We start from the raw sequence: 27,530 nt of genomic DNA, 5'->3' as shown, positions 1-27,530 counted from the left end.
ATCCTCACACTGATCCAGTTGGAGAAAGCATTTTACTCTGTTCAATATCCATACAAGCGTACCAAATTACTGCATCAGACCAGATACGACTTTTCTCCACCAGGATCCAGTCACATGGGGAAACCCACGAAGAGCTGACCAGAATTACTCACATACGTTTCTTAGTGCAGCAATAGCCCAGACCCACAATAGCTGTGATGTAGCGGCTAGTGACTCCAGTGTCAGTCACACAAGACCCGTGGGGAGTTTGTTTACAAGAGATGCAGAAGGAGTCATCAGCACAGCAGCTGGAGACATCGGTTCAGCCAGGCCCCGAGGCTGAACTGGCTGCCGGGGTCTGTTTCATTGGTGGAAGCAGTATTAGCAAGAGCATAGCAAGGTTACAGCTATGCCCTTCTGGGAGCAATTGGGCGGGGGAGGATGTAGAGCAGAGGTCATGTCCGTCCTGCAGCCCCCATCCTGTTCTGGAAATAGCAGGAGTGTGGTTTGCAAAGGACACAAACAATGCGCTGGTTTTGACTGGCTGAACAGCTGTGAACTGGATGCCCACAAGAGCTCCTTCGTTCCCCATTGTTGCTACCGACAGCAGCACATCATTGGCTCCATGTCTCAGGTTACCATTTTTCAGGAGTGACAAGCGATTGGGGGCACCTGAACTGAGACCCCTTAAAAGAGGGTGATTTTTCAGGCAGTTGATGCTCAGCACTTCCCGAAGATCAGACCCCTTGAACAGGCTCAGCTTGTGCATCTGAAAAATTGATGCATCCAGTAAAAAAATCCCAGTCTTCTGGAAGTCTTGCTGCGTGTACGGTTTAACGCTGCTCAGAGGGTGGTTAAAATACACTAGCAATCCCTCCGGTGGAAAGGTCTTCGAAGAGGCTGCTAGCATGGAGAAGAAATATGATGAACCCACTTGGGTTCGAAGAGCAAGACCATGACTTTACATCGCAGTTTTTACAAATTTACATCTCAGCCAGAGTTCGGCAACAGGCGATTTTAAAAAAAATCAAGACAGAATGATCCTTATCCTGTGAAACACACACATTTGAAGACTCCGATTCTGACCAGGCGACCTGCCATCAAATCAAAGTTCTCACCACCACTAGCTTTCCACACACACCCCCATGCTGCCCGACTGTGAAACTGACCAAAGGCTGCACTGCTGCAAGCAACATTTGTAGGGCATCCTGAGATCACCGTACTACAGCCCAGGAAGTCCTGTTCCCTTCGTACCCTAAAGGTAGATGTGGTGGAGTAGAAGCTTTTTGTAAAGTAGCCTCAGAACTACACATCCCAAGGGACTTCACACAAGACCTTAGAGCCCCAGGATGGCACAATCACGTCCTCAAAAGAGAACAAACAAACAAAATCTAGTGATCACACCATACACAGAGTGAATGTTTGTTTGTTATCATGTCGCACAAGCCAGAGGCAGCGAGGCCAAGTGACTTGCCCACGGATCACACCACAAGTCAGCGTCAGAGCCACTGTTAAAACAATGGAAGGTGCAAGATTCTTGGGCTTGGCTCGCTAGAAGCATTCACGTAGCCCATACCAACTCAGTGTGGAGCTCTGTTTAAAACAAACAAAAGGAAGTACATCTCCACAACATCCCCTGGAAAGGAGTTCCACAAGTGAAGGACAACACTATAACTGGGTTCAAAAATGAATTAGCCAAGTTCATAGAGGATAGGTCCATCGATGGCTATTAGCCAAGATAGTTAGGGATGCAACCCCATGCTCTGGGTGTCCCAAGCCTCTGACTGCCAGAAGCTGGGAGTGGATGACAGGGGATGGATCACTTGATAACTGCCCTGTTCAGTTCACTTTGCAATATCTGGCACTGGCCACTGTCAGAAGATAGGATACTGAACTAGGACCACTGGCCTGACCTGATATGGCTGTTCATATGTCCCCCTCTAGTGGTGCCTGGGCAATATAGCAGTCGATGAGCCTGCAGCAGTTGATGCAGTGGAGGCTCCTGGATTTAGAAACCACCATCCCAGGTTCGAGCCCCCCTGCCCCAAGCTGAGTGCAGTAACTGAGACTGGGGGAAGATCTCTTCAGGTGTTCGAGGAGCTTGCATAGGAAGTGACCTACAGCCATTTCTAACACCACAGTGGGGTTCTCCATTAGTGAAAAGCATTGTGGGAAACTCTAATATGGTTATCTGGGGACTTGCCTTTCAAATCTGCTAGAGAGGAGAGCGCTCACTGGAACCCAAACCCATCAAGCTTGCACCGTAAATTGTCACAAGATCAACCAGCATGTCACAGCGTGTTACTTGGGAAGTCTTGATGCTATTCACGCTTACGCCCCTCACGGCGCGACTGGTGTGTTTCTGAAAGCAGCCTGCCAGCTGAGCGCTCAGGATCTTCTCTTCCTCGGGACACAGAGCCTCTGCCAGAACAGACCCGGCACAATGGGCATTGGACAGCCCAATGGCAGCGACTGGAGGCTAAGCTACAGGAGAGTCTTGAAACAGCCTCATTGTGGGAAGAGAAATACAAACTGTAGGCGGTCAGAAAAGGGAAGATTCCCTCATGGTGCTGTGAGAGCTCTGCAGAGAGGGGGTTAGAGAATGTTCCCTGCTGGACGTTATAGTCACCCACACAAGAGGCAGGGAAGGATTAAGCTGCACATCCACACACAGACGGCCAGCTGCAAAGGATCTCCACGCTATCAACCACAACAGTTAGAGAGAGGGGGCTGTACCGTCACCTGCCACTGGACTAATATTTTGGGGAACACATCTGTTTCCTTAACTACCGCTGTCTAAAATTAAACTCAAGGCACCAGGAAATTGAGAGCTACGCACAGACAAACACTTAACACTTCAGGGGCACAAGCGAGGAGGTGCTAAAGATTTAATAATGCACCTTATGCCTTCTCTAGTCACTGCAGCAGCACAGGGGAAAGGTAATAGACAAGAATTCAGGGTTGTCTCATCTGTCCAAGACACACCCTTGAAGGGGAATACTGCAGCTTTCAACTGAGTCAATCAGTAGCTACTGTAAACTGCACTGCAGCAGGTATTTATACTTTTGTCATTCTAAGAATTAAGACCTATGCATGTTTATTCTGCTGCCCATCACCTTAGCATCTGGGCACCTTCCGTGTAAAATCAACAGCAAAGGACTTCAGGGGGTCTCTGGCACGTCTCCCTTTACAGGGCCAGAATTCTGCTTGGGGTAGGGGTTTTTGAGGGGGAGGGGGGGTTTGAGAATAAAGGGGAGTTCAAATTGAGTGTCTCACAGCGGACATGTTAGTGGGGTAACCTCCTTCAATTAAGCAAAGTTTAAGGACAAAGGGATGTGAACTAAGCCAAACCCTGGCTCCAAACATCTCAGGATGCTGGAGGGGTTTGCAACCTTGATACCGATTTTGTGGTTTAGGATCCTAATCCTTGGTTCGAGCATGAGGACGTTCGAATCCATGCGCAGTCGATCACGATAGTCACATGGACAATGCTCTATTTCTCAATACGTTGCGTTTTTAAACCCTTTGCCCAACCCAAATTTTCCCATAGGTTTAAATCTGAGCTTTGTGGGTTCCTTGTGCCCTCAATCCAACCACTGATCAATGGCTTCTGGAGCCACCGGGCCGGATCTCGGCACACAAGACACACTCCAGATACAAGGATCACTGCTAAGCTGCACAGCCAGTTCCTCCCAGGCAGCTTTATTAGTGTCACTGCATTAAGCTGGTGCGTATGGAGGGGAGGGAGAAAAAACAAAGGGATATGGCATCTTTCACTGAACAAACAGATACAATCAGAAGAAATAAAAAAACCAAAACAGCTGCTTGTCACATCTTCTCCCTCACCTAGGTGCCCTCTAGCAGGATCCAAATGCAGCAGCCCACTGAGACGCCGCAGCGTGTCGACAGCCATGTGAAGAGGGCGGCGGGTCCACGTGGACTCCTTTCTCCTGTCTCCCGGTCACATTTCATCATCCAGTCCGTAATCCTCTTCTGGGAAGTCCCCCACGGTGACGTACTGAGGCTTCACGAACGCGCCGTACTTGGGCTGGCATTCAAAGTACTGCTTTCCATTGACGCTGGGAAGAGGAAGAGTCGGGGATGAGCTCGGCAGCGGCTTGACACAGCCCTCCCTTCCCCTGCACAGCTGTCTCGGCAACGCACCACCAGATGCTGAGCCGTGACTGCCGCCTTCCTCATAGGTCCTTTCCCCCGGCCTAACGGAAGGGTAGAGCCATCCCTGTGTCACTCCATACAGGCCAGAGCAGTTAACACCTCGGCGTGCGTTTGGCCCACAATAAACCAGATTATTGCTCAGCACTGTTGTTAGGGTGACATTCAATACAAGCTGCAGGCACAGACATGGAGCGAGGTCCCAGGGCAAGTCCAGGGATGAGGCGCTGGGTGCTCAAACCACACCCCTCGCTTCCTTTGAGAGAACCTGGCTTGGCATGGGCCCCTATTGGGAACAGAGCAGAGCTACTCGTTTGCACCAAGACAGAACTTGGACAGAGGAAGGGTTTTTACCTGCCATCGTTTTTCCCTAAGGGTTCGTCATATTTGATGCCAATCCAGTAGCCCGGTTTGAACTCTGCTAGCCCTACGGAGAGAAGGAGAATCAAAACCGAGTCACAGACACTCTTTGTATGCTTGATCTTCACTAAGAGAATTGTCCTTTCAGACAGGCAGGGTGGAAAGGAACTGAGAGCCGGGGGCCAGCAGCACTTACCCACGAACATGACTGTCCCCCGTTTGTTGGGCTGGCCTGAGACCCGTACCTCACACCGAGCACCCACTGAAATGGTCTCCGCCAGAGCCTTCTCTTCTGCTAGTTTCTGCTCCTGCTCAGCCTCTTTCTTCAACATCTCCTCCTCGTTAAACTTCCCCACCTTACTGCGCTTCAGGAAGGAGCGCACAGAGTCTGGAAGCCAGAGGGGGAAAAGGGTTGGTCTTAAAAGGACACAGTCAGGTTTGGACATTTTAACATCTACTCCCACCTATCATGGGACACAAGATTAGAACTGAGATTTTTTTTTTTTAAATCTATTTTTCCCCCTTTTCCATTGTTTTTTTTTCACTCAACGCAGACAAAATCAACAGCCCTGGTCGGTTTCACGTTTCCTTAGTCAATTTTCTCCACTTCAAACACCTACCTTTGGGGCCCAGATCAACCTAGCAGCAGTAAAACATCTCACTGCCGCCATCCATCTTTCGTTAGCGATACGCAACACAGGAGGCAGAGGCTGTGCCGGAAAGATCTTTACCGGGCATGCAGAGAGAGAGGCCAAGGTTACATGCTGAGAGGCCTGTATCTGGTAATAGCATGGCCCATTATACAATGAACCCCCTCGGTGTCACACGCAATCAGGTCCCTCTTGAAACCAGACCCTCTTTTTTCAGTTCCCACTCATCATACTACATCTGTAATCATACAAGCCTCCCAAACCTAAAATAAGATCACTGGGGCGTTCATGGTTGTCTTCACCTGTGTAAGAGTAAACTGACTGTGAAATAATCCCAGTCGGTATTTTGGCCCTAGAGGAAGGAAAGCATTTCTTCCTGCAAAAGGGAGTAGAAGATTTCCCTTTTATTATCGGAGATTTACAGTAAGTCGGATTGTAACAATCTCATTTTTCCCCATCTCTCGCCTCGGAGAAACTCCTTGCCCAAGCACGCGTAAGAGGGAAGGTACCAATGCCAAGGAGGGTGAAGTGTCCTTCAGGGCGACACAGGGGAGGAGAGCAGTGAGGGGAACAAGGAGTGGGTGGAAATTATGCAAGGCAAGGTTGCTGCCAGTGAGATCTGTTTAACCTTCCATTGATTCCACAGTTTGAGTTAAACTGGACAGCACTGAGGGAAACAGAAAGCAACAATGCACAAACCCTCACCTCATGGTGGAGGATGCCGGTGGGTCGCTGCCCGCATGGTGCATTTCTAGTACAGATAAGCCAGGCATCCTGAGAAGCTGAGCCACCGCACCCAGGACACATGCTGCGGTTCTCACTATGCACCCACCTGGCATTGGTGTATGGGGCGTTATCCTCACGGCCCTCTTCTCTCATGGGGAGGGATGTGAGTTCAGCCATTTGGGGACAGCAGCACCAGAACACCCCACCACCCTCCTACCCCCCAGCCAAAGCCAGCCGAGGGGGTATTTTCAGGTGCTTTGCTGTTTACGTGTGCGCCACTCTGGAACACGTATGTGACCAAGACAAACGGGTGAGCTCCATTTGATATCAAACCCACCAGGCTTTGAATGTCAATCCTGGAATGGAAGTTTTAATCCTGCAAAAATGGGTCTTTTGGCAACGCTGTCACCCTTACCTGGCCTCTTCTCGTAATCAGTGGCAGACATTTCGTATTTCTCTACCCGCGACACATCCTCATACTCGCCGACCCTGGCTCCGCTCCTGTCAATAACCTAGAGAACAGAATGGAAATTACCAGCGTCCGCTCTTGTTCACACCAGTTTCTTTAGCCCTAGTTTTGGTTAACTGAGCCCCGGTACCTGATGTTTAAAGCTGTGTAATTCAGGGTAGTGGCATCCCAAGGGGTCCCTGGAACGCGTGCCATACGTTACATCTATGCAGCACAGAAACCCACAGCAGTGAGTCTCAGAGCCTGGGTCTACAGACTCATGCTATGGTGCTAAAACATTCACGCTGGGACTCTGAAACCCCCCACCCCAGCTTCAAACCCCAAGTGGGAACGTCACCATGGTTAGTTTTAGCACCGTAGCACGAGCCCGTGTCTGTAGACCCAGGCTCTGAGACTCGCTGCCAAGTGGGGGGAAGGTCTGCTGGGTGTACACACCCTCAGGCTGTACTGAAGACAAGGCTGCTCAATAGAGGGTTCATTTGGATGACGCCTGACGGCCTGTGTCACACCAGAGGTCTGACTAGATGATCTAATGGTTCTGTCTGGCGTTATAATTTATGAACCCAAGTGCTGCTAATTTTGTCAGTTCTGACAGAAAAAAAGTCTCCAAAGAAACAAGCCAAAGCAGAACTTTACACACAAACTTCAAGTTTTGCAGGGTGGGGGTGGGGGTTTAGATCATGGGTGTGGGTTTTTCAAAGCACCTGCATGATTCAGTAACCCACAGCCCGCTGCCTTTCAGCGAGACTCGAGTTGCTAAGTCATTTGGTGACTGAAAACCCCTTCACAGACCTAAAATCTCTGCTCTTTTATGAGGAAACGAACGTCATTTCTTGACTTGAGGAAAAGTCGAGTCCTGCGGGCTCTTTAGTGCTACAGGGATAGAATACACTGCAGTTCACATCACTGTCTACGCTGGGGATCTGCAACCCCGATACCTACGTGTATCCTACAGCCGTCATCGATGGGGTAGGATCCCAATAAGGCCTCATCACTGTCCAGTTTCATTACAAATTTGTCATCGGATGTGTAGAGCTCCAAGTCCATACATGATGCTGGGCTTCCCACCACCAGCTCTAGTTTGCACTGGAAAAGGAGAGACACAACAGAGATCAGCACTTCCACATCCTCAACTCCATTGCCACATACAAGCCAGAGTCCGCAAAGCCACCCACAGAGGACAACTGGACCAAGCAGGCATCATGGAGCTTACAGAAGAAAATAAGACCCAGGAACATTACAAAATGCAAGAGATAGAAGCGATCTGGGCTAGACAGTCTCGTAGATTCTCAGATGGAGCTTTGGTTGCAATGGTGACGCATTCAGCAGCGATGCCCGAGGCTAGGTAGCTCCCGGTCCAATGCTTTGCCAGGAGCTGCTCTGGCATTAATTCAGCAGTGATCGCAATTGCAGAAGAGAACAGAGGGGAAGCAGCAACCCACCCAGGAAGGCAGATTCAGACGTGGAGAGATCAGAGCACAGGGGATTGATAAGAGACATGGTCCTACAGAGCGCAGAAGGTAGCAAACCAATCAGTGCTCAGCACAACCCTAGCAGCATGGGGAGCTGGACACAGCTCCTGCAGGGTCAGATTTTGCTTTATAGATCAGTTTTCCCTTCCGAGAGAATAAATACATGTCGATGGAAAGCAACAAACAGCAGCCAGCAGCTGGCAAAGAGCCAACTGCTGCAGGGGAGGAAGTGGTGGCTCATCAGTTAGACAGCTGGGCACAAGCCCCCAGCTGCTGAGCTGCAGTTAATCCACTTTTTGGCTGCCTGGCATGGCTGGATTTTCTGCTGATGGAGCCCTTCTCAGGGACCCACAATGCACCCCAGAGCTGCTGTGGGGAGAGTTATTCAGACAGGATCTGGGTCACTGCAAATACCAGAGAGGCCAGAGAAATAAGCAAAAGCGGCTGGAGGGGCAGGTGCTTCAGGATGGAGAATTGCAGCTCGCCTGTCTGGTAGGGGAGAAGAGGGGGTGAGGGGGAAAAAAGCAGTCAAGTTTAGTGAGAGAAAGAAGCATGGGAAACGGTGGGGGAACAGACAGGAAGACAGGCCAATAGGCTGTAGGCTGCAGATGTATTTTTGTCTCCCTGCTCTGGGATATAGCTAGAAAGCAATCAAACCCAAAACAATACAATCATTACTGGGCACCTCAGTGCCAGGTAACTACCATGCGCTCCACAGGGAGGCAGTGTTACCTAGTGGACAGAGCACTAGACTAGGATTCAGAGGTTCTGTTCCTGGCTTGGCCATTAGCCCGCTGGGCGACCCTGGTCCAAATATTCCCCCGTGCCTCAGTTTCCCCATCTATCAAATGGGGTAACAATATTGCCCTCCTTTGTGAAGCACTTTGAGCATGACTGATCAAAAGCCCTCCACACAGGCAAGGTATTATTCCTAAGAAGCTGCCATCTTGCCACAGGTATATTACACCTGCGCTCTGGAATCTCAGTGCCTGCCAGTGGGCCCCAAGGGGGAGTTGAAGATGCTGGTTTTGATCCCATTACACACTTCCCAGTAGGTCCACCCTCCCATCCCTGCCATCCTGAGCTCCGCTGAGATCAGGAGATCTCCGCTGAGATCAGGAGATCTCCGCTGAGATCAGGAGATCTCCGCTGAGATCAGGAGATCTCCGCTGAGATCAGGAGATCTCCGCTGAGATCAGGAGATCTCCGCTGAGATCAGGAGATCTCCGCTGAGATCAGGAGATCTCCGCTGAGATCAGGAGATCTCCGGATTTGCTTGCCTTCAGAGTAAACTGCACGGATGGGTCTCTCTATGGGAGCTTAGGGGGAGGAGAGGGGGTTATCTGAGGGGTGATTTTGGGGGAGTATATTTCCCCCGTTACTATAGGGTCTCATTGGTCACTGGCAAAAGCTGACAAATAAGGATGCAAGCACCAGGAACAGAGACTCCTTAGGCCAGGACAAGGAGCCGTTTAGGGTGGGGTCTGCCTACTGCAGGGTTCTCCCATCTTTTTCTGGAACACTGGCAACTGCCGGAGACAGGACGCTGCTCCAGGCTGACAGGAATCCCTAGTTCCTTGAATAGGAGAGGTAAGGTACAGCGTACTCCCAGCTCTCCGAATAGCATGGGGGGACACGCCGGCATTTTGTTCAGATAATCGAGGGGGCAGGAGCCACTCAACAGCAGGGTGGCCTCTCCCACAGAGTCCTGGTTGGAGTCTCTGCTCTCCCCACACTCACTCATCCCACCGCTGAACGGCTCCTGCTGTCACAGAGTGAGTGGGGCATGGCAGCAGAGCTACCGATTCCTGCAGATGCAAGGAGCCTGTGGTCCTGAACGGGCAGAGCACAGACCCCAGCCAGGACTCTCGGCTGAGCAGAGGCAGGAAATTCAGTCAGGCAGGGACTCATTACTGTTGCTTACGAGCACCTGAACTGAGTTCTGGCTCAACTGCACTGTTTTAAGCTTCTTCTTCTTAACGTTTATCTATTTAAATGTTCACAATTGCAGGAACTCATGGAGAGAACAGACTAACTGTTTAATGACAGCAGACCCTGAAGTTCAAAAAGTTAGAGCTCGATAACCATTAGAACACAACTGGCCACCACCACCACCTGTCAAAACAGCCCTAAATCAAAGTAAGAAAAATGCCGCTTGAGAAATGTACTTTGCTTCTCTGTAAATTTAAATTATTATTGAGGGAGGTCTTTTTGGAGGGGGGCTATATGGTGAAATTGATGATTACTGACTTTTACTGATAAACGTCTAATCCTTCCCAGTCTAGCTGTAGGGAATAACCCGTGTTGCCTCAAGGACCTGGGCTTGACGGGATCTACTAAATCTATTAAGCTTCCCTGAGTTTGTATTAAAATCTCACCCCAGGTTCCTTAAAACCAATCAAAACACAAAAGAAAGGAGCACTCCAAGCTGGGGTAGGTCATATAAAGAACAGGGCCACATGGATCAAGCGTGTTTTAAGGAGAAAATGGGGGTGGCGTCTGAGGGATCCAAGCAAAGAGCTCAGTGCAAAGACCCGAGGAAAAGGCAACAAAGGAAGCATGGAAGGAGGATGCTGTTCATCGGCAAATGTTGGGGGAGCAAGAAGGGGTCACTGAAGGGTCCTGGAAGAAGGGGAACAATAGAGGCCCCATCAGCTGGACAATTTCAGAATCAGGAGAGCAGGGGCCGGCTCTGGATTAGGGTGAGGGATCAAGTAAGTAGCAACAGGAGTCGGGGAGGGCCTAGCAGGGAGAGGAAGAGTTCAGATGAGAGGCTAGCTCCTCCTGCCACCTCGCCTGGGCCCCTGGGGAGGGCAGCAGATGGGAGCTCAGCCCCAGTGCCTTGCCCTCACCAATGGCAACACGTGGGAAGATCCCACAGAGATTTGGGGAAGGTCTAGTACTAGGTAGATTAGTCCCAGAGAGAGGTCCCCAGCTCAGGAAGAGCCAGGGAGGATCAGGTCCTAAAAAGGAGTCAGTGTGGTCCTTGCAGGAGCCATGGGGGTCAGGTGTCGGTGGTGTCAGCATCCATCCCAAGCAATAGGGTGGGGTGGGGTGTTGGTCTGGGAATGGGTCAGGCCCTGGTAGGTTCTCGGAGGGTGTGTGGGGGGGGGATCCCAGTCCAGGGTCCAAGGGCGGGTCAAGCCCTAGCAGGTGTCAGTGGGCTCCCAGGAGTGGGGTTAGTCCCAAGGAGATCAGGCCGTGAAGGCCCTGGCAGATGTTAGTGGGGTCAGCGTTGATCCATCTGGTCCAGCGTCGGGAGTGTGTCAGGCCAGTGTCGAGGGCATGGGGGGGTCCCATAGGGCTTGGCCCGGGCCAGGGTAATAACGGTTCGTGCTGGTTCTGGTCCAGTGACGGGTTCGGTCAGTCCCTGGTTGGGAGGGAGTCAGGGGACCCACAGGGCTTGGTCCTGGTCAGTCAGCCCTAGGGACATCTCAATCCCACCCCAGCGCCGGAGGGTTCAGCGTCGGGTCCGGCGTGTCCTGATTTGCTGTCAGGGGCGACTGCACTGCGGGGAGGGTGTGGGTCAGGAGGTCCCAGTTTGGACAGGGGTGTGGGGGAGCGAAAGTCCCAGTGGGCTGGTCCTGGGGGGGTGTCAGTCAGCCCCGGTTCGGTGTCCGGGGGAGGGGCCGGTCCGGTGCCCGGAGGGTGTGGGTCAGGCCAGGGCAGGGGCCGGTCCCGCTCCGGTGGCCGGTCCGGTGCCCAGGGGAGGGGCCGGTCCGGTCCGGTGGCCGGTCCGGTGGGTGTGGGTCAGGCCGTGGTAGGGGCCGGTCCCGGTTCGGTCCGGTGGCCGGTCCGGGGGTGGGGCCGGTCCTGTGTCCGGTTCGGTGCCCAGGGGAGGGGCCGGTGCCGGTCCGGTGGGTGTGGGTCAGGCCGGGGGAGGGGCCGGTCCCGGTCCGGTGTCCGGTTCCCGGGGGAGGGGCCGGTCCCGGGTACCTTGAACTCGGCGATGGTGAGGCCCCGCCCGTAGCGCTTCTGCGCGCGGAAGGAGTTGAGGCTGCTGCTGATGGAGACGGACACGGTGGCCGGGGAGGCCGCGCCCAGCGCCCCCGACAGGATCATGGTGCCGCCGCCGCACCCGCCGAGCGACCGCCCGCCGTCGGGAGCCCGCTCGCTTCTGGAAGATTCGGCCCGCCCCCCGGGCGCGCCCGGCCAATCGCCGCCCGCCCCGCCCAGGCCGGCCAATCGCACCGCGGTCGGCCCCGGGCGCGGCCCGCCCCCGCCGCCCGGACCAACCAATCCAAGTGCGTTGTGAGCCCCCTTCTCCCCGCCTCCAGATGGAACTCACAAGCGGCCCGGCTTTGACCTCAGCCAATAGAAGGCGGCGTTACGTGCGGCGGAGCCCCATTCAGCCAATGGCAGTGCGGAATATAGAGGCAGGTTGAAGGCGGAGGCCGCAGAACGGTGAGGGCAGCTGGGCGGAGAGGGCAGGGCAGGGCGGGTTCTGTTATGTCGGTCCATGCCCAGGTAGCTGCACGCGAGGATGGGAGGGTGCGTGTGGATGCATGTGCAGACAGGTGCATGGCTCCATGTGAGGGTGCCTGCATCCATGTGGAAGTAGGTGCTTCCCTACCATGCAGCCGTCCCAGCCATGCACCCACCCGTTCTTGCATGCATCGACTTGTGCACCCAGTCATGGCTGCAGGCATCAGTGCCTGGCAGGGCGACCAGATGTCCCGATTTTATAGGGACAGTCCCGATATTTGAGGCTTTTTCTTATATAGAAGCCTATTACCCTCTACCCCCCCGTCCCGATTTTTCACAGATGCTGTCTGGTCACCCTGGTGCCTGGGTGGGTGTGCGGGTATATGCATCAGGGAGGTCTCAGAGTAGCAGCCGTGTTAGTCTGTATTCGCAAAAAGAAAAGGAGGACTTGTGGCACCTTAGAGACTAACCAATTTATTTGAGCATAAGCTTTCGTGAGCTACAGCTCACTTCATCGGGTGCATACTGTGAAATGAGCTGTAGCTCACGAAAGCTTATGCTCAAATAAATTGGTTAGTCTCTAAGGTGCCACAAGTCCTCCTTTTCTTTTTGCGAATACAGACTAACATGGCTGTTACTCTGAAACCAGCTAAGGTGAGCTATTACCAGCAGCGGAGGGGGGCGGGGGGGGGGGGACCTTTTGTAGTGATAATCAAGGTGGGCCACTTCCAGCAGTTGACAAGAACGTGTGAGGAACAGCAGGGGTGGGGGAAATAAACATGGGGAAATAGTTTTACTTTGTGTAATGACACATCCACTCCCAGCCTTTATTCAAGCCTAAATTAATTGTATCCAGTTTGCAGATTAATTCCAATTCAAATCTCCCCACTGTATTTTCCACAGTATGCATCCGATGAAGTGAGCTGTAGTTCACAAAAGCTTATGCTCAAATAAATGGGTTAGTCTCTAAGGTGCCACAAGGACTCCTTTTCTTTTTGCATTGGGGAGGGTGGCTGTGAGGCAGAGTGCATGGATATGGGCAGATGCACAGCATCCGTGTTATAGCTGCACATTACTTCCAGCACCTTTTGAAGTATCCTACACTAGTGACAATTTTATATTTCTGTAGGGCCTCCCTTCGGGCATCCGCTCATCCTGAAGGCCCCGTGGTTAGACAGCTGGCCTAAGACTCTGGGTTTTGTTCCCAGCTCTTCCACAGACCTCTTGGGTGAGTTATTTAGGTCCAGAGCCTCAAAGGTATTTAGGTGCCCAATGGATGGGAGGGTGTAGAGCTGGGTGAATGGGTGGCTGTCTGTGTTGGGGTGAAACCAGTGGGAGTTAGGTGCCTAAATACCTCTGGGGCTCTGAGCTCCCCGTCAGCTAACGTGTGCTATAACATATGGGCCATTAGTCTGATGCAGGGCACAAGAGATCACACGCTAGTGTTTACCCAGCAGGACAGGGGATGCAAACAGAAGACTACACAACTCTCTGTGTGATCTGTTATGGCAGGGTAGTGAGTGCTAGTGATGGTAATATAGTATTTAGGCCTATTTATTTGCCTGAGATAGAATTTTGGGTTTTGTTTGCCAGGTGAAGTTTGGGGGTTTTAAAATATAATTGTTTGTGTCTTATTGACATATGTGAACAAGGAACAAAGACACTGAGTGTTGCTTCTGCCACAGCCAGATCGGGGGTTTAGTGCCATGAGAAAAGATAAGAAATACAGTTAAAGTGTTGCTGGATATGATGGGAGTTTAATATACAAATGTACAATTGAAGGACAGTTCTGCCCCGACTCCTCTCTCAAGACAAAGTCAAGCAACCAGCTGAGAGGGCCAAAGGGGATCGGGGTAGGGAGGAAAGGTATAAGAAATACTAAAAGCCAAAGAAACGTTGACCCTGGCTGGAACACAACCTTACTCCTTCCCCTTCCCGTGGGGTACAAAAGAGGTGATACTGAACTCCCCGGACTCAAGAACCTCCAAAATGGAGTAGGACCATACATGGTAAGGGGCGGTACCAGGAGCGAGGGGGGAAAGGAAGCTCTGCTGGTGTAAAGAGCTGTGGTTACGCTTGTTAACCCCAATACACATTGCATTGCCTGCACTTTGGACTCTGACCTTCTGCTTTCTGTCTGCGTGACAAGAACCAAGAGAGCCCTAACTGTGAACTAGGCAGACCAGTGCTCTGGTCCAGCAGAGAAGGGGGATAAAGGGCCAGAAAGGCCCACTAATCTCATCCACTGTAGCAGGGAGAGATAGAGCTATCCCTTGGACTGATCTGGTGCAGCAGGGATGTCAGGGGAGTGGGGGGAGGTGTAACCCAGGGATCTTTTGATGCCAGCTGGGCTGGCAGAGGGCATAAAGGTTACTGGAATCCCCTGGTTCTGGTATTTACATCCTAGTTTCCCCAAAGGGTGACAGGTTAAGATCTCTAATGAAAGTCATTACCATTTTGAAACGTATGTACGGGAGTTATGGATCTGTACGGAAAATTATGTCCTGAAGAAAGAAAAGGAGTACTTGTGGCACCTTAGAGACTAACCAATTTATTTGAGCATAAGCTTTCGTGAGCTACAGCTCACTTCATCGGATGCATACTGTGGAAAGTGTAGATCTTTTTATACACACAAAGCATGAAAAAATACTTCCCCCCACCCCACTCTCCTGCTGGTAATAGCTTATCTAAAGTGATCACTCTCCTTACAATGTGTATGATAATCAAGGTGGGCCATTTCCAGCACAAATCCAGGGTTTAACAAGAACATCTGGGGGGGGGGGGGTTAGGAAAAAACAAGGGGAAATAGGTTACCTTGCATAATGACCTAGCCACTCCCAGTCTCCATTCAAGCCTAAGTTAATTGTATCCAATTTGCAAATGAATTCCAATTCAGCAGTCTCTCACTGGAGTCTGGATTTGAAGTTTTTTTGTTGTAATATCACAACTTTCATGTCTGTAATCGCGTGACCAGAGAGATTGAAGTGTTCTCTGCCCCCCTCCTCAGACGTTCTTGTTAAACCCTGGATTTGTGCTGGAAATGGCCCACCTTGATTATCATACACATTGTAAGGAGAGTGGTCACTTTAGATAAGCTATTACCAACAGGAGAATAGGAGTACTTGTGGCACCTTAGAGACTAACCAATTTATTTGAGCATAAGCTTTCATGAGCTACAGCTCACTTCATCGGAAAGCTTATGCTCAAATAAATTGGTTAGTCTCTAAGGTGCCACAAGTACTCCTTTTCTTTTTGCGAATACAGACTAGCACGGCTGTTACTCTGAAACCTATGTTCTGAAGGTACAGCTTGGGAGTGGGTCACCAGGAAAGGGGAAAAGAAGATTGTCCTCCAGGCAAGATCCATGTATCCATCTATCTCTTTACATGTAAATTGAGCACTGTCTGGTTCACACTGGGCACCCATTAGAAATGCTAATGAAACCTGGCAGGGACTTCAGAAGGAAGCTAACAGGAAGAGGTATAGCGGCGTGGGGGGACGACGACATTATGTTGGGGTGAACATCAAAGGTTTGTTCTGGTACGTTTGGGGGGGGCAAAGGGGACGCCCTGGCATCCTTGCCCTTGGCAGCGAACGGCCAGCGAGTTTGCTTCATGAAAAAGGGACCTCAACCAGGCTTGGCTGAACACGACTTTGGGCGAGACAAGCGTCTTTAGCTGGGAAGAGAACTTGTCTGGTGCTTTGTCTCCAGGAAGCGTGTTCTGATATGTAACCGTTTGGTCCCAATATTCTTACCCCCGCCCCCAGCACTGGCATGTCTATTCTTTGATAATCAACTTATTCTCGGTTTCCTGATCACTATAGCTCAGGGCTGTGTGTTGAGCAGAACTGTGCTGTACAGTTCCGGGGAATTCTGAGCGTGTGCAGCGGAACAGGGCCTGGGCTGAGGACTTTGGCATGAGCTTATCGCTTACCTGCGCAGCCTGAGCGGGGCCTGTGGAGGCCTGCAGGGCAGGGCTCTTGCTGCCAGAGGCTGGTGGTTTTAGAGAGCTGAGCCACAGCACAGATAAGACTGCTTCACGCTAGTGGCACTGGACCCCTGGGGAGTGGCACGGGGGGGGAGAGGAGAGGGGGAATCAGGCTGGGCCCTGTGGGGCTCAGAATCAGGCGCTGAGTTCAGACGGCACTCACAGGAGGGACAGTGGCTAGGGAGGGGAGCTGGCAGGTGCCCAGCGTGAGTTATTTTCCATCGATGCTTCCCCTTAATCAAAGGCTCTGCTAATGGTCACCCGACAGCAGGGTCACGGGAGAATAACATTGTCTTCCTAGCCAGCCGCCCTGTGCGCTGAATTCTAACGAGTGAAGAGCCGGGCGCATGGTTAGCCTCTGTTAGGACTTCGTCTGATGTGTCTAGGGGCCCACACCAATCGCCTCCCGGGGGCCCTTCTACATGCAACTGGCAGATCTGCCCGATGGCTGTGGATCCAGCCCCAGCAGTGCCTCCACTTTCAGGCCTGAATGGGGACAACTCCCCTAAATAGCACACACACAGGTGTGTAGGTGGGAAATGGGACATGACTGCCTCGGAAGGAGCATTGCAGAAAGGGATCTGGGGGTCATATTGGACCACAAGCTAAATATGAGTCAACAGTGTAACGCTGTTGCACAAAAAGGGAACATCATTCTGGGATGTATTAGCAGGAGTGTTGTAATTCTTCCACCCTACTTTGCACTGATTGTGCCCAGGATTGTGTCCAGTTCTGGGCACCACATTTCAGGAAGGATGTGGACAAATTGGAGAAAGTCCAGAGGAGAGCAACAAAAATGATTAAACGTCTAGAAAACATGAGCTATGAGGGAAGACTGAAAAAAATGGATTTGATTAGGCTGGAGAAGAGAAGACTGAGAGGGGACATGACAACAGTTTTCAATAAAAGGTTGTTAAAAGGAGGAGGGAAAATTTGTTCTTCTTAAACTCTGAGGCTAGGACAAGAAGCAATGGGCTTAAATTGCAGCAAGGGAGATTTAGGTTGGACATTAGGAGAAAATTCCTAACTGTCAGGGTGGTTAAGCACTGGAATAAATTGCCTAGGGAGGTTGTGGAATCTCCATTATTGGGGATTTTTAAGAGCAGGTTGGACAAACACCTCATAGAATCATAGAATCATAGAATATCAGGGTTGGAAGGGACCCCTGAAGGTCATCTAGTCCAACCCCCTGCTCGAAGCAGGACCAATTCCCAGTTAAATCATCCCAGCCAGGGCTTTGTCAAGCCTGACCTTAAAAACTTCCAAGGAAGGAGATTCCACCACCTCCCTAGGCAACGCATTCCAGTGTTTCACCACCCTCTTAGTGAAAAAGTTTTTCCTAATATCCAATCTAAACCTCCCCCACTGCAACTTGAGACCATTACTCCTCGTTCTGTCATCTGCTACCATTGAGAACAGTCTAGAGCCATCCTCTTTGGAACCCCCTTTCAGGTAGTAGCTATCAAATCCCCCCTCATTCTTCTCTTCTGCAGGCTAAACAATCCCAGCTCCCTCAGCCTCTCCTCATAAGTCATGTGTTCTAGACCCCTAATCATTTTTGTTGCCCTTCGCTGGACTCTCTCCAATTTATCCACATCCTTCTTGTAGTGTGGGGCCCAAAACTGGACACAGTACTCCAGATGAGGCCTCACCAATGTCGAATAGAGGGGGACGATCACGTCCCTCGATCTGCTCGCTATGCCCCTACTTATACATCCCAAAATGCCATTGGCCTTCTTGGCAACAAGGGCACACTGCTGACTCATATCCAGCTTCTCGTCCACTGTCACCCCTAGGTCCTTTTCCGCAGAACTGCTGCCTAGCCATTCGGTCCCTAGTCTGTAGCGGTGCATTGGATTCTTCCGTCCTAAGTGCAGGACCCTGCACTTATCCTTATTGAACCTCATCAGATTTCTTTTGGCCCAATCCTCCAATTTGTCTAGGTCCTTCTGTATCCTATCCCTCCCCTCCAGCGTATCTACCACTCCTCCCAGTTTAGTATCGTCCGCAAATTTGCTGAGAGTGCAATCCACACCATCCTCCAGATCATTTATGCCTGTCAGGGATGGTCTAGAAGATAATACTTAGTCCAGCCATAAGTGTAGGGGACTGGTCTAGATAACTTCTTGAGGTCCCTTCCAGTCCTATGATTCTATGTGGTTTGTCCTGCTTCTCCTTGGCCTACCTTAGTGAGTCACCTTCTCCATAGGCACAGGAGCCAGGCCCCAGGGGCTGCCACTCCTGACTGGGCACTGAAATTCACTCATAAAAGTTATCCCTTCCCCTGATTCTTTGCAGCAGCATTTTGGAGGAAGAGGGTAGCAGGGGCAGGGGATGGAGATTTGAACTGATCAGTAACAAGGGAATGAGGAAGCTCTGCCGACATCCAAATTAGGTTCTGCGGCTGGCTTCAGGGCATGAGTTTTCAGCTCTGTCCAAACCAGATGGTGAAATCGGTGGCTGGTGGGTTTGGTCCAACAGAAAGGTTCAGAGGCAGGGGTTCTGTCCCCCACTATAGCCCCCGGGCTTCTGATTCGGAGCTGGAGAAGAACCCATGGAACGTCACAGTTGGCTCTGTGCTGCACGTACAGAGTGGCTCAGACCTTCACAGGAGCAGCAAGGACAGAACTTAACATCTCCCTGTGGCAGAACCCTAGTCCCCTGCCACATGAGATGATGATGGGGAACCTCCCTTGTGATTAGCAATACAGCAAGTGAGTCAGCTCCCAACTGAGCGCCCCCTCTTGGCCACTCACTAGATGGCCGTGACCGTCTTTTAAGTCTCTGGAACCAGCCACTGCCCCAGTCTTGGGGTCCCCAGGCACATTCTCAGGGCAAAAACCCTCTGGCTAGCACCCCCTTCTTGAGAGCTGGAACCTGCTGTCCAGTTGCCCAACCCCTCGGGGTGCAGCACTGATCCTTCAGCGTCCCCCCTGGCCTGACCACAACCTCTTCCAGGACTCCACTGAACAGCGTGGGACTGCTGCTAGCACCAACAATGCGGCTGAGCGGCTCGAGTGCTCCAAAAACCCTCTGCTCGCTGGGCAGCAGCCATCAGAAAAAAGCATCAAGAAGGTTAGGAACCCTTAGGAAAGGGGAAGATCGTAAGGCAGTAAATATCATAACGCCACGGTATCAATCCATGGTACGCCCCCAGCTTGACTACAGCATGCTGTTTGGGTCGCCCCGTTTCACAAAAGATATATTAGAAGTGGGAAAAGTGCAGAGAAGGTCAATAAAAGTGAGGAGGGGCACGAAACAGCTTCCAGGTGAGGAGAGATTATAAAGCCTGGGACTTTCCAACTTGGAAAAGAGATGCCCGAAGCGCGATCGGAGCGAGGTCTATAAAATTGGGGCTGGTGCGGAGAAAGTGACTAGGGACGTGTCATTTACCCCTTCTCATAACACAAGAAACATAGGTGCCGACTTTGTGAGTGCTTTGGGGCTGGAGCACCCACGGGGGGAAAATGGTAGGGGTGGAACACCCACCAGCAGCCCCCCACCAGTTCTCCCCCCCGGTGCCTCCTGCCCACTGGCGGCCCCGCAGATCAGCGCCTTCCGCCTCCCACCCTCCACAAACAGCTGTTTCGCAGCGTACAGGGAGGCTGGCAGAGAGGGGGAGGAGCGGAGACCCGGTGCTCTGGGGAGGGGGTGGAAGTGGGCGGGAAGAGGGAGGGTGGGGCCTTGGATTAAGGGATGGAGTGGGGGCAGGACCTGGGGTTGAGCACCCCCCGGCAGTTTGAAAGGTCGGTGCCTGTGACAAGAACCAGGCGTCACCCCATGAAATTAACAGGCAGCGGGATGAAAACAAACATAAGGAAAGGTTTCAGAGTAACAGCTGTGTTAGTCTGTATTCGCAAAAAGAAAAGGAGTACTTGTGGCACCTTAGAGACTAACCAATTTATCTGAGCATAAGCTTTCGTGAGCTACAGCTCACTTCATCGGATGCAAGATGAAGTGAGCTGTAGCTCACGAAAGCTTATGCTCAAATAAATTGGTTAGTCTCTAAGGTGCCACAAACATAAGGAAGTATTTCTTCACCCAACACACAGTCAACCCGGGGGACTCATTGCCAAGGGATGCTGTGAAGGCCAGTAATATAACTGGGTCCAAAAAAGAATGAGAGAAGTTCCTGGAGCATAGGTCCATCAATGGCTATTAGCCTAGATGGTCAGGGACACAACCCCATGCTCTGGGTGTCCCTAAGCCTCTGACTGCCAGAAGCTGGGACTGGACAATAGGGGATGGATCACTCGATAATTGCCTTGTTCTGGTCATTCCCTCTAAAGCATCTGGCACCAGCTGTTGGAAGACAATAGGAGGATAGATGGGTCTTTGCTCTGACCCAGTCTGGCCGGTCTTATGTTCAGTTCAGCAGAGGGCGTGCACACAGACACACACCAACCAGCTCATTCCACGGCTCTGTAAAGTCAAACGAACCAGTATCCCAAAGCCAGCCTTTTAGTCCGGGTTGTATTATTACATGCATTCAGGTAGCACCTAAAGACCTTGTCCAATGCCCCATGATTGGCACCACACACACACACATAGTCAGACCGTCTAAAACACCACTCAGCCTGCCCCTGCTGTGATTCCAGTGCAGTGAATAGCGTTCAACACACCGGTCAATGGCCCTCTTGTTCCGAGGGAGAAATAATATGAGAGATCAACACAAACTGGGGGAGGAAAGGCAGATAGTTGGGGGACAGAGACGGGGCTCGTGGATCGGTCTGGAGGGGGCGTCTGCTGTCGCGTGCTGACAACCGTGGATGTATCTGCAGAACTCCTCCCGTGCCACTGAGGGGAGGACCAGCGCTGGGCGTTCCAGAACTGAAATGGGCCGGGGGAGTGACAGATGGTAGAAGGGGCCTGCTGGACATACCCACTCGGGCTGCTATGGCTGCGTTGAGATCTCACAAGCTCGGCAGGGCGGCTGATGGGTCAGGACTTGGAGGGGTTTGGGTGGAAAATAAATACACAACCAGGCATGGTGCCGCAGGGAGAGGGACAGCAGTGTGGCGCTAGGGGGCGCTGTGCTGCGGGGAGCAGGGTGGGTGACTCACAGGGTGGCGCTCCCCTCACCAGTGCTGACCTCAGTGCTCCAGCATGGCACTAGGGGGCGCTGTGTTGCCACGTCAACCCAACGTCTTGACTAATTTGTGATCATTAAAAATGCCAGGGTGCTTCCCCTCCCCCAAGAGGCTCAGGCTTCTGGCAAAATTCCCACTCCTGTAATTCTGTTCAGCTCTCTAAACTTGCCCAGCAATCTCAATCAGAGATGGGACTTCTTTACGACCCGCTCTGAAGTCTAGAGCTTTGTGCTACGAAACAGCCACTACGCCTCAGCACCAAAAGACACGATTTCTCCAGATTACGTAAAGTCCTTGGGATCCTTAAGAATGAAAGACCCTATAAAATAAGACATTATTATTTTTAACAAAACCCAGCTCCCACATCAAATCTTTACCCCCGCCCTTTCACAGTAAGATCTGACAACTCCAACTTAATTTACACTTTCAAAACTCCACCTGTCACTTGTAAGCAAATGATCCCACCACCGCAAACACGCAGAGATAATGCAAGACAGGTATGGACCAAAGGTTTGCAGATATCCAGGGCCAGATCCCCAGTGACACCAACAAACTCAAGCACCCCACAAACAGGTGGGAGGTGAGCTCTCTTTGTTAAACTGCCAGCCTCTCCCTTTCCTTTCCAGGAGTGGTTTCAAGCGACACCTTGGAGACCTCCAAGCAGCTCTCCAGCAGAAACCAAGTCAGAGTTGACATTCTGATGGTTTAAAAAAATATATGTATATTTTCAGTCTCTTTTTTCCATCAAAGGAGCTAAAAAAGGCACTGATCCAACTGAAGCTTCTCCTCATGTTACTTTTAATATAAGGAACATGACTAATTAAGTAGGGCTGTCTCTTTGCATTATGTATGCCTGGTCCTTTCTTGCAGATCTGGGTATTCACTTATTACAGTTCAAATTTTATAAGGGGCCTGATTCTTGTTTCCTTTACATCCGTACTAGGGCAGTTGCTCCTGGTCTAGAGCAGGGTGAGGAAGGCATGAATCAGCCCCACTGACTCCCATGGATTTATGCCGGTTCAATGCCACTGATTTCAATGGGGTCACTCCAGATTCACACCACTTTGAGGGAGCGGGGAATCAGGCCTGTAATGCTGCAGCCTAGATTCGAGGTATCTTTGGTGGCCCTTAGTAATACCTATGTACACATACCAGCCAATGCTCCAAATTGGCTGGGGACTTTTTGATAAGAAGTCCGGGGTGTGGGGGGAATGAAGGTGGCAGGAAAGCCATCGGGATGCCAAGCTAGTCCCTGGCACAGAATAGCCTGAAGGCTGCTCTAATCTACACTGTCTGTTAGCAGCAGCTGGTGATCCCAGGAGATGCCCTAGCTACACCCCCTTCTCAGCCATGTCCCAGTACCACTGGCCGCACCCCCTGTGTTGGTTGCTGGGAGGGGCGTGGGTGGTCTGGGGTAGTTGTACACCAGCCGAGCGGCCAGGAGGAGTGCTCCCATGGCCCCAATCAGGCTGCCTAATGACTCATGTCTCGGTCAGTGGAGTCTTTGACAATATTTGACCCTTAAATGAAGCGTGTACACGTCTGGTATTAGGCAACAGGTATAAATAACTCCCCTGATGTCAAACCTCCCCCCGTCCCCTGAGAGGCTGGAGAGCGGGGAGCTCTGTTGGGTAACCCTCTTGTTTCACTCCGCCTTGGCCACTTTGTACTTCCTCTTCACGCGGGCGAAGGGCCCCAGCGACTCGCAGAAGACAAAGTCCCAGAGGACGCAGACCCAGGAGGTGTGGTAGGGCAGATGGTCGTAGTACTCAGCAGCGATCTTCTTCACCTGGAAGCAGAGACACACTGGGGTCTGACCGTGAACACAAATCTCTGCCCTGGGATGTTTCGATGGAGATGCACAACTGCCCAGCGTTCTGTGGTGTCACGTTCATGGTATACTAGGGCTATTTTTAACCCCTTTCAACCCGGAGCGGGGTGACCGCTCCGCTACAGATTCCCTGCCCATTTTAAGGTCTTTTGGTTCCCCGCTGGGCTCCACCCACTTTCCCAGGGATTCTACCCCTTCCAGCCAGACGCTTGCAAGCAGAGAAGTTCTTACCAGTGGCAGCTTGCTGCCCGGGATGCTGGGGAAATCGTGATGCTCCATGTGATAACCCACGTTGAAGGTCAGCCAGTTCAAGGGGCCGTAGTAGGAGAAGGTGTCGTAGCCCTTGAGATACATGTAGTGCTCAGCGATGAAATGTCCGGAGATGGGATGGATCCCCATGGCCAGTGTGGAGCCGGCGATCATGTAGAAGATGGGCTTGGGCCCCCACAAGGAGTAGATCAAGAGGTCATAAGCCAGCTGCACAGCGACGTTGATCACCTCCAGGCCAGTGACGGGCTTGGGGTTGACGTAGAGGGGCCGCAGGATGTAGAAGACGGGCTGCAGAAAGAGCCAGAGGATCTTGCGGGGCGGCGAGTGGAAGAAGCGTCCCTCGAAGGCCGTGGGGATGTCCACATCGAGCCCGTCCCCAGCCAGGTAGCGGTGGTGGTCGACATGGTACTTCTTGAAGGAGGTGGCGTAGGGGACCCCGATGGGCAGGTTGGCGAACATGCCGAAGAGGCGGTTCCACTTGGCCTCCTTGTTGCCGAAGGCCACGTTGTGGGAGATGTCATGGATGGCCAGTGTCATGGAGTGGTTGAGGCAGCCCCCGAAGGCGTAAGCCCAGAAGAAGACCCACTTCCAAGGCAGGTCCTTCACCAGGTAGCAGGCCACCAGCTGGGTCAGCACCATCAGGGTCACTACCCACTTCAGCTGGGGATCTGGACCCATCAGCTTCTTGATCTCAGGGTACTTGGCTGTGGAGGGGATGCAGAAACGTTAGCTCAGGAAGGGCAGGGCTGGGATCCAGCCTGCCGGTGGCGGTATGGCACGTCAGTACCGCCTTACACAAACCATTGCGCTCAATGCATTCGTAGCCGGTGGGCAATCTTGGGAGAGAAGCTGGGCAAGAATCTGCAAGATGGAGGTTCAAGTCCCTCCTCTGCTACAGAGTCCCTAGGCCCAGATTCTCAAGAATTTTTAGGCACTGAAATCAATGGGCATGGGGAGTCTTAATTCCTTTGTGGATCCATGCCTCAGTTTCCCCCTTTGTATCATGGCGGGGCTGTAAGGCGCTCTGATACCATGGTACCTTACTGAGACAGAGGTGTGTTATACAGGAGGTCAAACTTGATGACCTAATTTAGGTGGCCAGGTGGCCCTAAAAATCTATGAATCTTTTCTGGTTTCCAGCATCTAAGATTTATCTTGGGCCTGGCTCCTTCTTAGTCATGGGTTATGGCTTTAGAGGCCGCGCCCTTGAGCGCTGAGCTCCCCAGACACAGAGGACACCGTGAGGCTCTGGCTATGCACAGCCAGTCAGAAGCAGACAAGTGCTTTAGTCAAAGCACCTAAAACCCTGGGTCCTCATGGAATACCCCCGGGGTGGGGATGTGGTGATAAACCCACCCTCTGGTGGTGCCAGAATGAGCTGTTGCTCCCAGCTTCTAACCTGATACTCTCTCACCTGCTTTAACGGGCAAATGAGCTTGTTCATCCCCATTGCCATTGCTGGGCCTCTGAGTGAGCTCCTGTGGAGCCGGGGCAGATCCCACCCTGCAGAGCAATTGTCCCAGGCTCTCTGCAAACTCAAGCAGCTGTTCCTGCAGCAGGTTACGCTCACGTCCCGTTTTCCAGGCCATCTGTCTATAAGCACGTTCTGTACCCGTATAAACTTGTGGGTTGGGAGTCTGTGGTTTGAGTTTGTGAACTGGTATTGTTATTCCAGGCCGGCTGGAAAACACAAGCCCCTTTTCACAAAACATTGAGAGGCTTGGAAATTTGTTTGGATTCCACATCGGAAAACCAAACCAAACCAAGACCTTTCAAAATTTGTTATGAAACTACACAAGGGAGACACCCCACAGAGCCACTGGGCTAGCCCCGTGGTTCGAATATTCACTTGGGATAACAGTTTTTGCTGGCCTTAAAAAAATAAAAATAAAAAAGTCTATGAATCTTCCCTCTTTTACAGAATCTAAAGTCTCTCTTGAGCTTGGCCACTGGAACAAGGGACTTGACCCTGCATCACCTAGATCCCCAAATAAGTGGCCTAACAATCAAGATGGTGACAACTCTACAGTGGAGTTGTCTCACCTAGGGAATTCCTGACTCAAGTTTTACCAGAACCGACGTTGCCCCAGAGTTTTGGTTTTGATGAATCAGCAAAAAATTCCAGCAAAAAATTCCCCAACCAGCTCTAACCAATACTCCTCCCCCATGCTAGCTGATCTCCACGAAGTGCAGCAGGAAATATGCCGAAGATAGACCTGAGCTGAACTCAGGGCTGCTCTGTGCTGTGTGGTCCCGCACCGGACAGAAGAGACGGGATTTGGCTGTAATTGTGTTCTCGGCAGATCCCTTCCCCTGGCTGCTTTACGCAACCCCACCAACACCCCCAGAAAATCCCCTTTATTCGCACCCCAGCCCAATCTTGGCTCTCCTCTACCACAAGGGGGCGACAGAGGATGCAAGTTTGGAGTCAGCCCGTTATAGGGTTGGGAAGTTTGGGTTTGGATCAGAACTTTGAAAGGGATTTGAATCCCAAGGGAGGGGACGGTTTAGACCTGTCTGGGGATCTAGCCTGCTGATTCCAATGGAACAACACCTGATTGACACCAGCTGGGGAGTGATGCCAGCCTGGTTTTGAACCAGCTCCATCCATTTGCATGAATAAGGCATCAAAATACCAGAAACAGGTGTTTTTAAATCACTGCCACAGACTAGAACCCACCCTCTGGGACTAGACCGCCAATCCCCAGTGCTACACAGCAGAGAAGGGGTGGAGGAGGAGACAGCAGGCTACAAATATTATCCGTTGGGTTGGGTTAGACCTCATCTAAACTGTGGTCACCCCACGCCTTATTTACATTAGCTATGAGAGACAGCTAAGCAGCTGCACCGAAGGCAAAGCCGGGGTAGAGAGCTCATATGGGGGAGCTGCAGCCCAAGCTGGAGGACCAGAGAGAGACGAGGAAAGCCAGACATCTGCAGCCTGAACCAGCGACCTGAGCTTGGTGCTATAAGGAAGTTGCCTCCTGTTTGGGGTTTTTTTGTTTTTGTGCCTCCTGTGTTCAGGGAAACAGGGATTTTAAATGTTCCTTGCCGGGTACCAGACTCCCTTGTCAATTTCCCTCTCACCTGGAGCAACCCTCAGGGCCCCAACCTTTGATCACGTCAAAAAGTGTGTGGGGTGGAACATAAACAGGTTTTCCTCCAGAGCGCCTCTTCATGGCCTGCGGTGCCTCTGCAGCGCCCTGCCTCAGTTTCCCTCTCTTAAAGGGCTCCTCAAAAACTCCGTCCAGTCCCTAGCATTTTAAAACATGTCCCTGCTGGAGGTGGGGAGGGAATCCAATTTGGGGGCCTACCTCCCTTCTGAGGATCGGGGCCTTCATCCTTAAACATGCTGGCCATGCTGCCTTCACCAAGCTGGGCCTTTCAATCGCCCAAATAGCTCATTCTCCTTGAGCCAGGAGTCCTCGGCCCTCCTTCCCGGACAATCCCTTTGCTCTCTGCACCTCTCAGGCCAGTCGCTGTCCCGCCTGGTGCTCCTGGCCCTACCTCGCTAAAATATTAGCAGCTCCTACGGTGCTCTCCCTTAGACCCCTCTATCTGGCCCAAGTTTGTCACATGACCTCTCTGTCACATGACTACACTCATTTCCCCCAGCTGGGAAGGTGTCACAGGTGGGGCTGAGGGACATCTCCCCGTAAAGGGCCAGCCACCCTGTGACACAGTGCAACCAGCAGCAGCCTCGGCCCAGCTGAGGGGTGATACCAAGTTAGAGCCAACGGTCAGCATGGCCTCCACCCTGTTTTTCTGGTTCCAGACCCATCAGTGTTCCTTGTCGAGCCAATCAGTGGCGGGAACACGAGCCTGATCAGGCATGATCTGGGGCAGGAATGCAGCTGCCGCACTGGGCAAGGGGATTAGCAAGTCGGGCCTGACGTAGTGAAACCAAAGCCAAAGGAAGAAACAGGGGAATTTGCAGAATGTGGGCCCGCTGCTGCCCTGGGGGCAGGTGAACGTGGCCCAACCTCGGTGGAATGCGCTGAGCTGGGTGTGTGTTGGAGCGGTGACCGCGTCTCCAGGCTGGGGAGCCCCACTACTGCCTGCCAACCAGTAGGGGGTGCTCTTTTCCCTGCACGAG

The 27,530-nt window shown here is 52.0% G+C and overlaps 2 protein-coding genes across 3 annotated transcripts in view; both read right to left on the bottom strand.

Moving 5' to 3' along the window:
- Window positions 1-13: 13 nt before the first annotated feature.
- Window positions 14-11,953, bottom strand: TBCB (tubulin folding cofactor B). 2 transcript variants are annotated; one of them, XM_077840174.1, is made up of 6 exons: window positions 11,766-11,949; window positions 7,300-7,443; window positions 6,304-6,400; window positions 4,709-4,900; window positions 4,507-4,579; window positions 14-4,058 (listed from the first exon to the last, which is right to left on the bottom strand). In XM_077840174.1, exons 1-6 carry the CDS (start codon window positions 11,889-11,891, stop codon window positions 3,941-3,943), a joined length of 750 nt encoding a protein of 249 aa, XP_077696300.1. In that variant the 5' UTR covers window positions 11,892-11,949; the 3' UTR covers window positions 14-3,940. The 2 variants fall into 2 exon arrangements, with proteins under 2 accessions (XP_077696300.1, XP_077696299.1); XM_077840173.1 differs by having other exon boundaries at window positions 4,507-4,900; window positions 11,766-11,953.
- Window positions 11,954-22,121: 10,168 nt separating this feature from the next.
- The window catches only part of LOC144278808 (sphingolipid delta(4)-desaturase/C4-monooxygenase DES2-like), a 29,185-nt gene continuing 23,776 nt past the window's right edge, over window positions 22,122-27,530 (bottom strand). Inside the window, exons 2-3 of the mRNA XM_077840162.1 lie at window positions 23,396-24,138; window positions 22,122-23,122 (exon numbers count right to left, since the gene is read on the bottom strand). Of these exons, the coding sequence (XP_077696288.1) occupies window positions 22,979-23,122; window positions 23,396-24,112 (861 nt within the window). The 5' untranslated portion in view covers window positions 24,113-24,138 and the 3' untranslated portion in view covers window positions 22,122-22,978. The remainder of the gene's footprint in view (window positions 23,123-23,395; window positions 24,139-27,530) is intronic.

The sequence above is a fragment of the Eretmochelys imbricata genome, chromosome 23 (genome assembly GCF_965152235.1).
Source record: "Eretmochelys imbricata isolate rEreImb1 chromosome 23, rEreImb1.hap1, whole genome shotgun sequence".
NCBI lineage: Eukaryota > Metazoa > Chordata > Testudines > Cheloniidae > Eretmochelys > Eretmochelys imbricata.
The sequence above is the reverse complement of the archived record's forward strand: the minus strand, read 5'-3'. Positions and strand labels throughout refer to the sequence as shown.

Coding starts and splice junctions, on each gene's coding strand:
- TBCB (XM_077840173.1), bottom strand. CDS start 11,891: ATGATCCTGTCGGGGGCGCTGGGCGCGGCCTCCCCGGCCACCGTGTCC. Junction 4,901..6,303: donor TGATTACGAGAAGAGGCCAG/GTAAGGGTGACA, acceptor TCTGGCTTCCAG/ACTCTGTGCGCTCCTTCCTG. Junction 4,059..4,506: donor TTAGGGAAAAACGATGGCAG/GTAAAAACCCTT, acceptor TCCTCTTCCCAG/CGTCAATGGAAAGCAGTACT.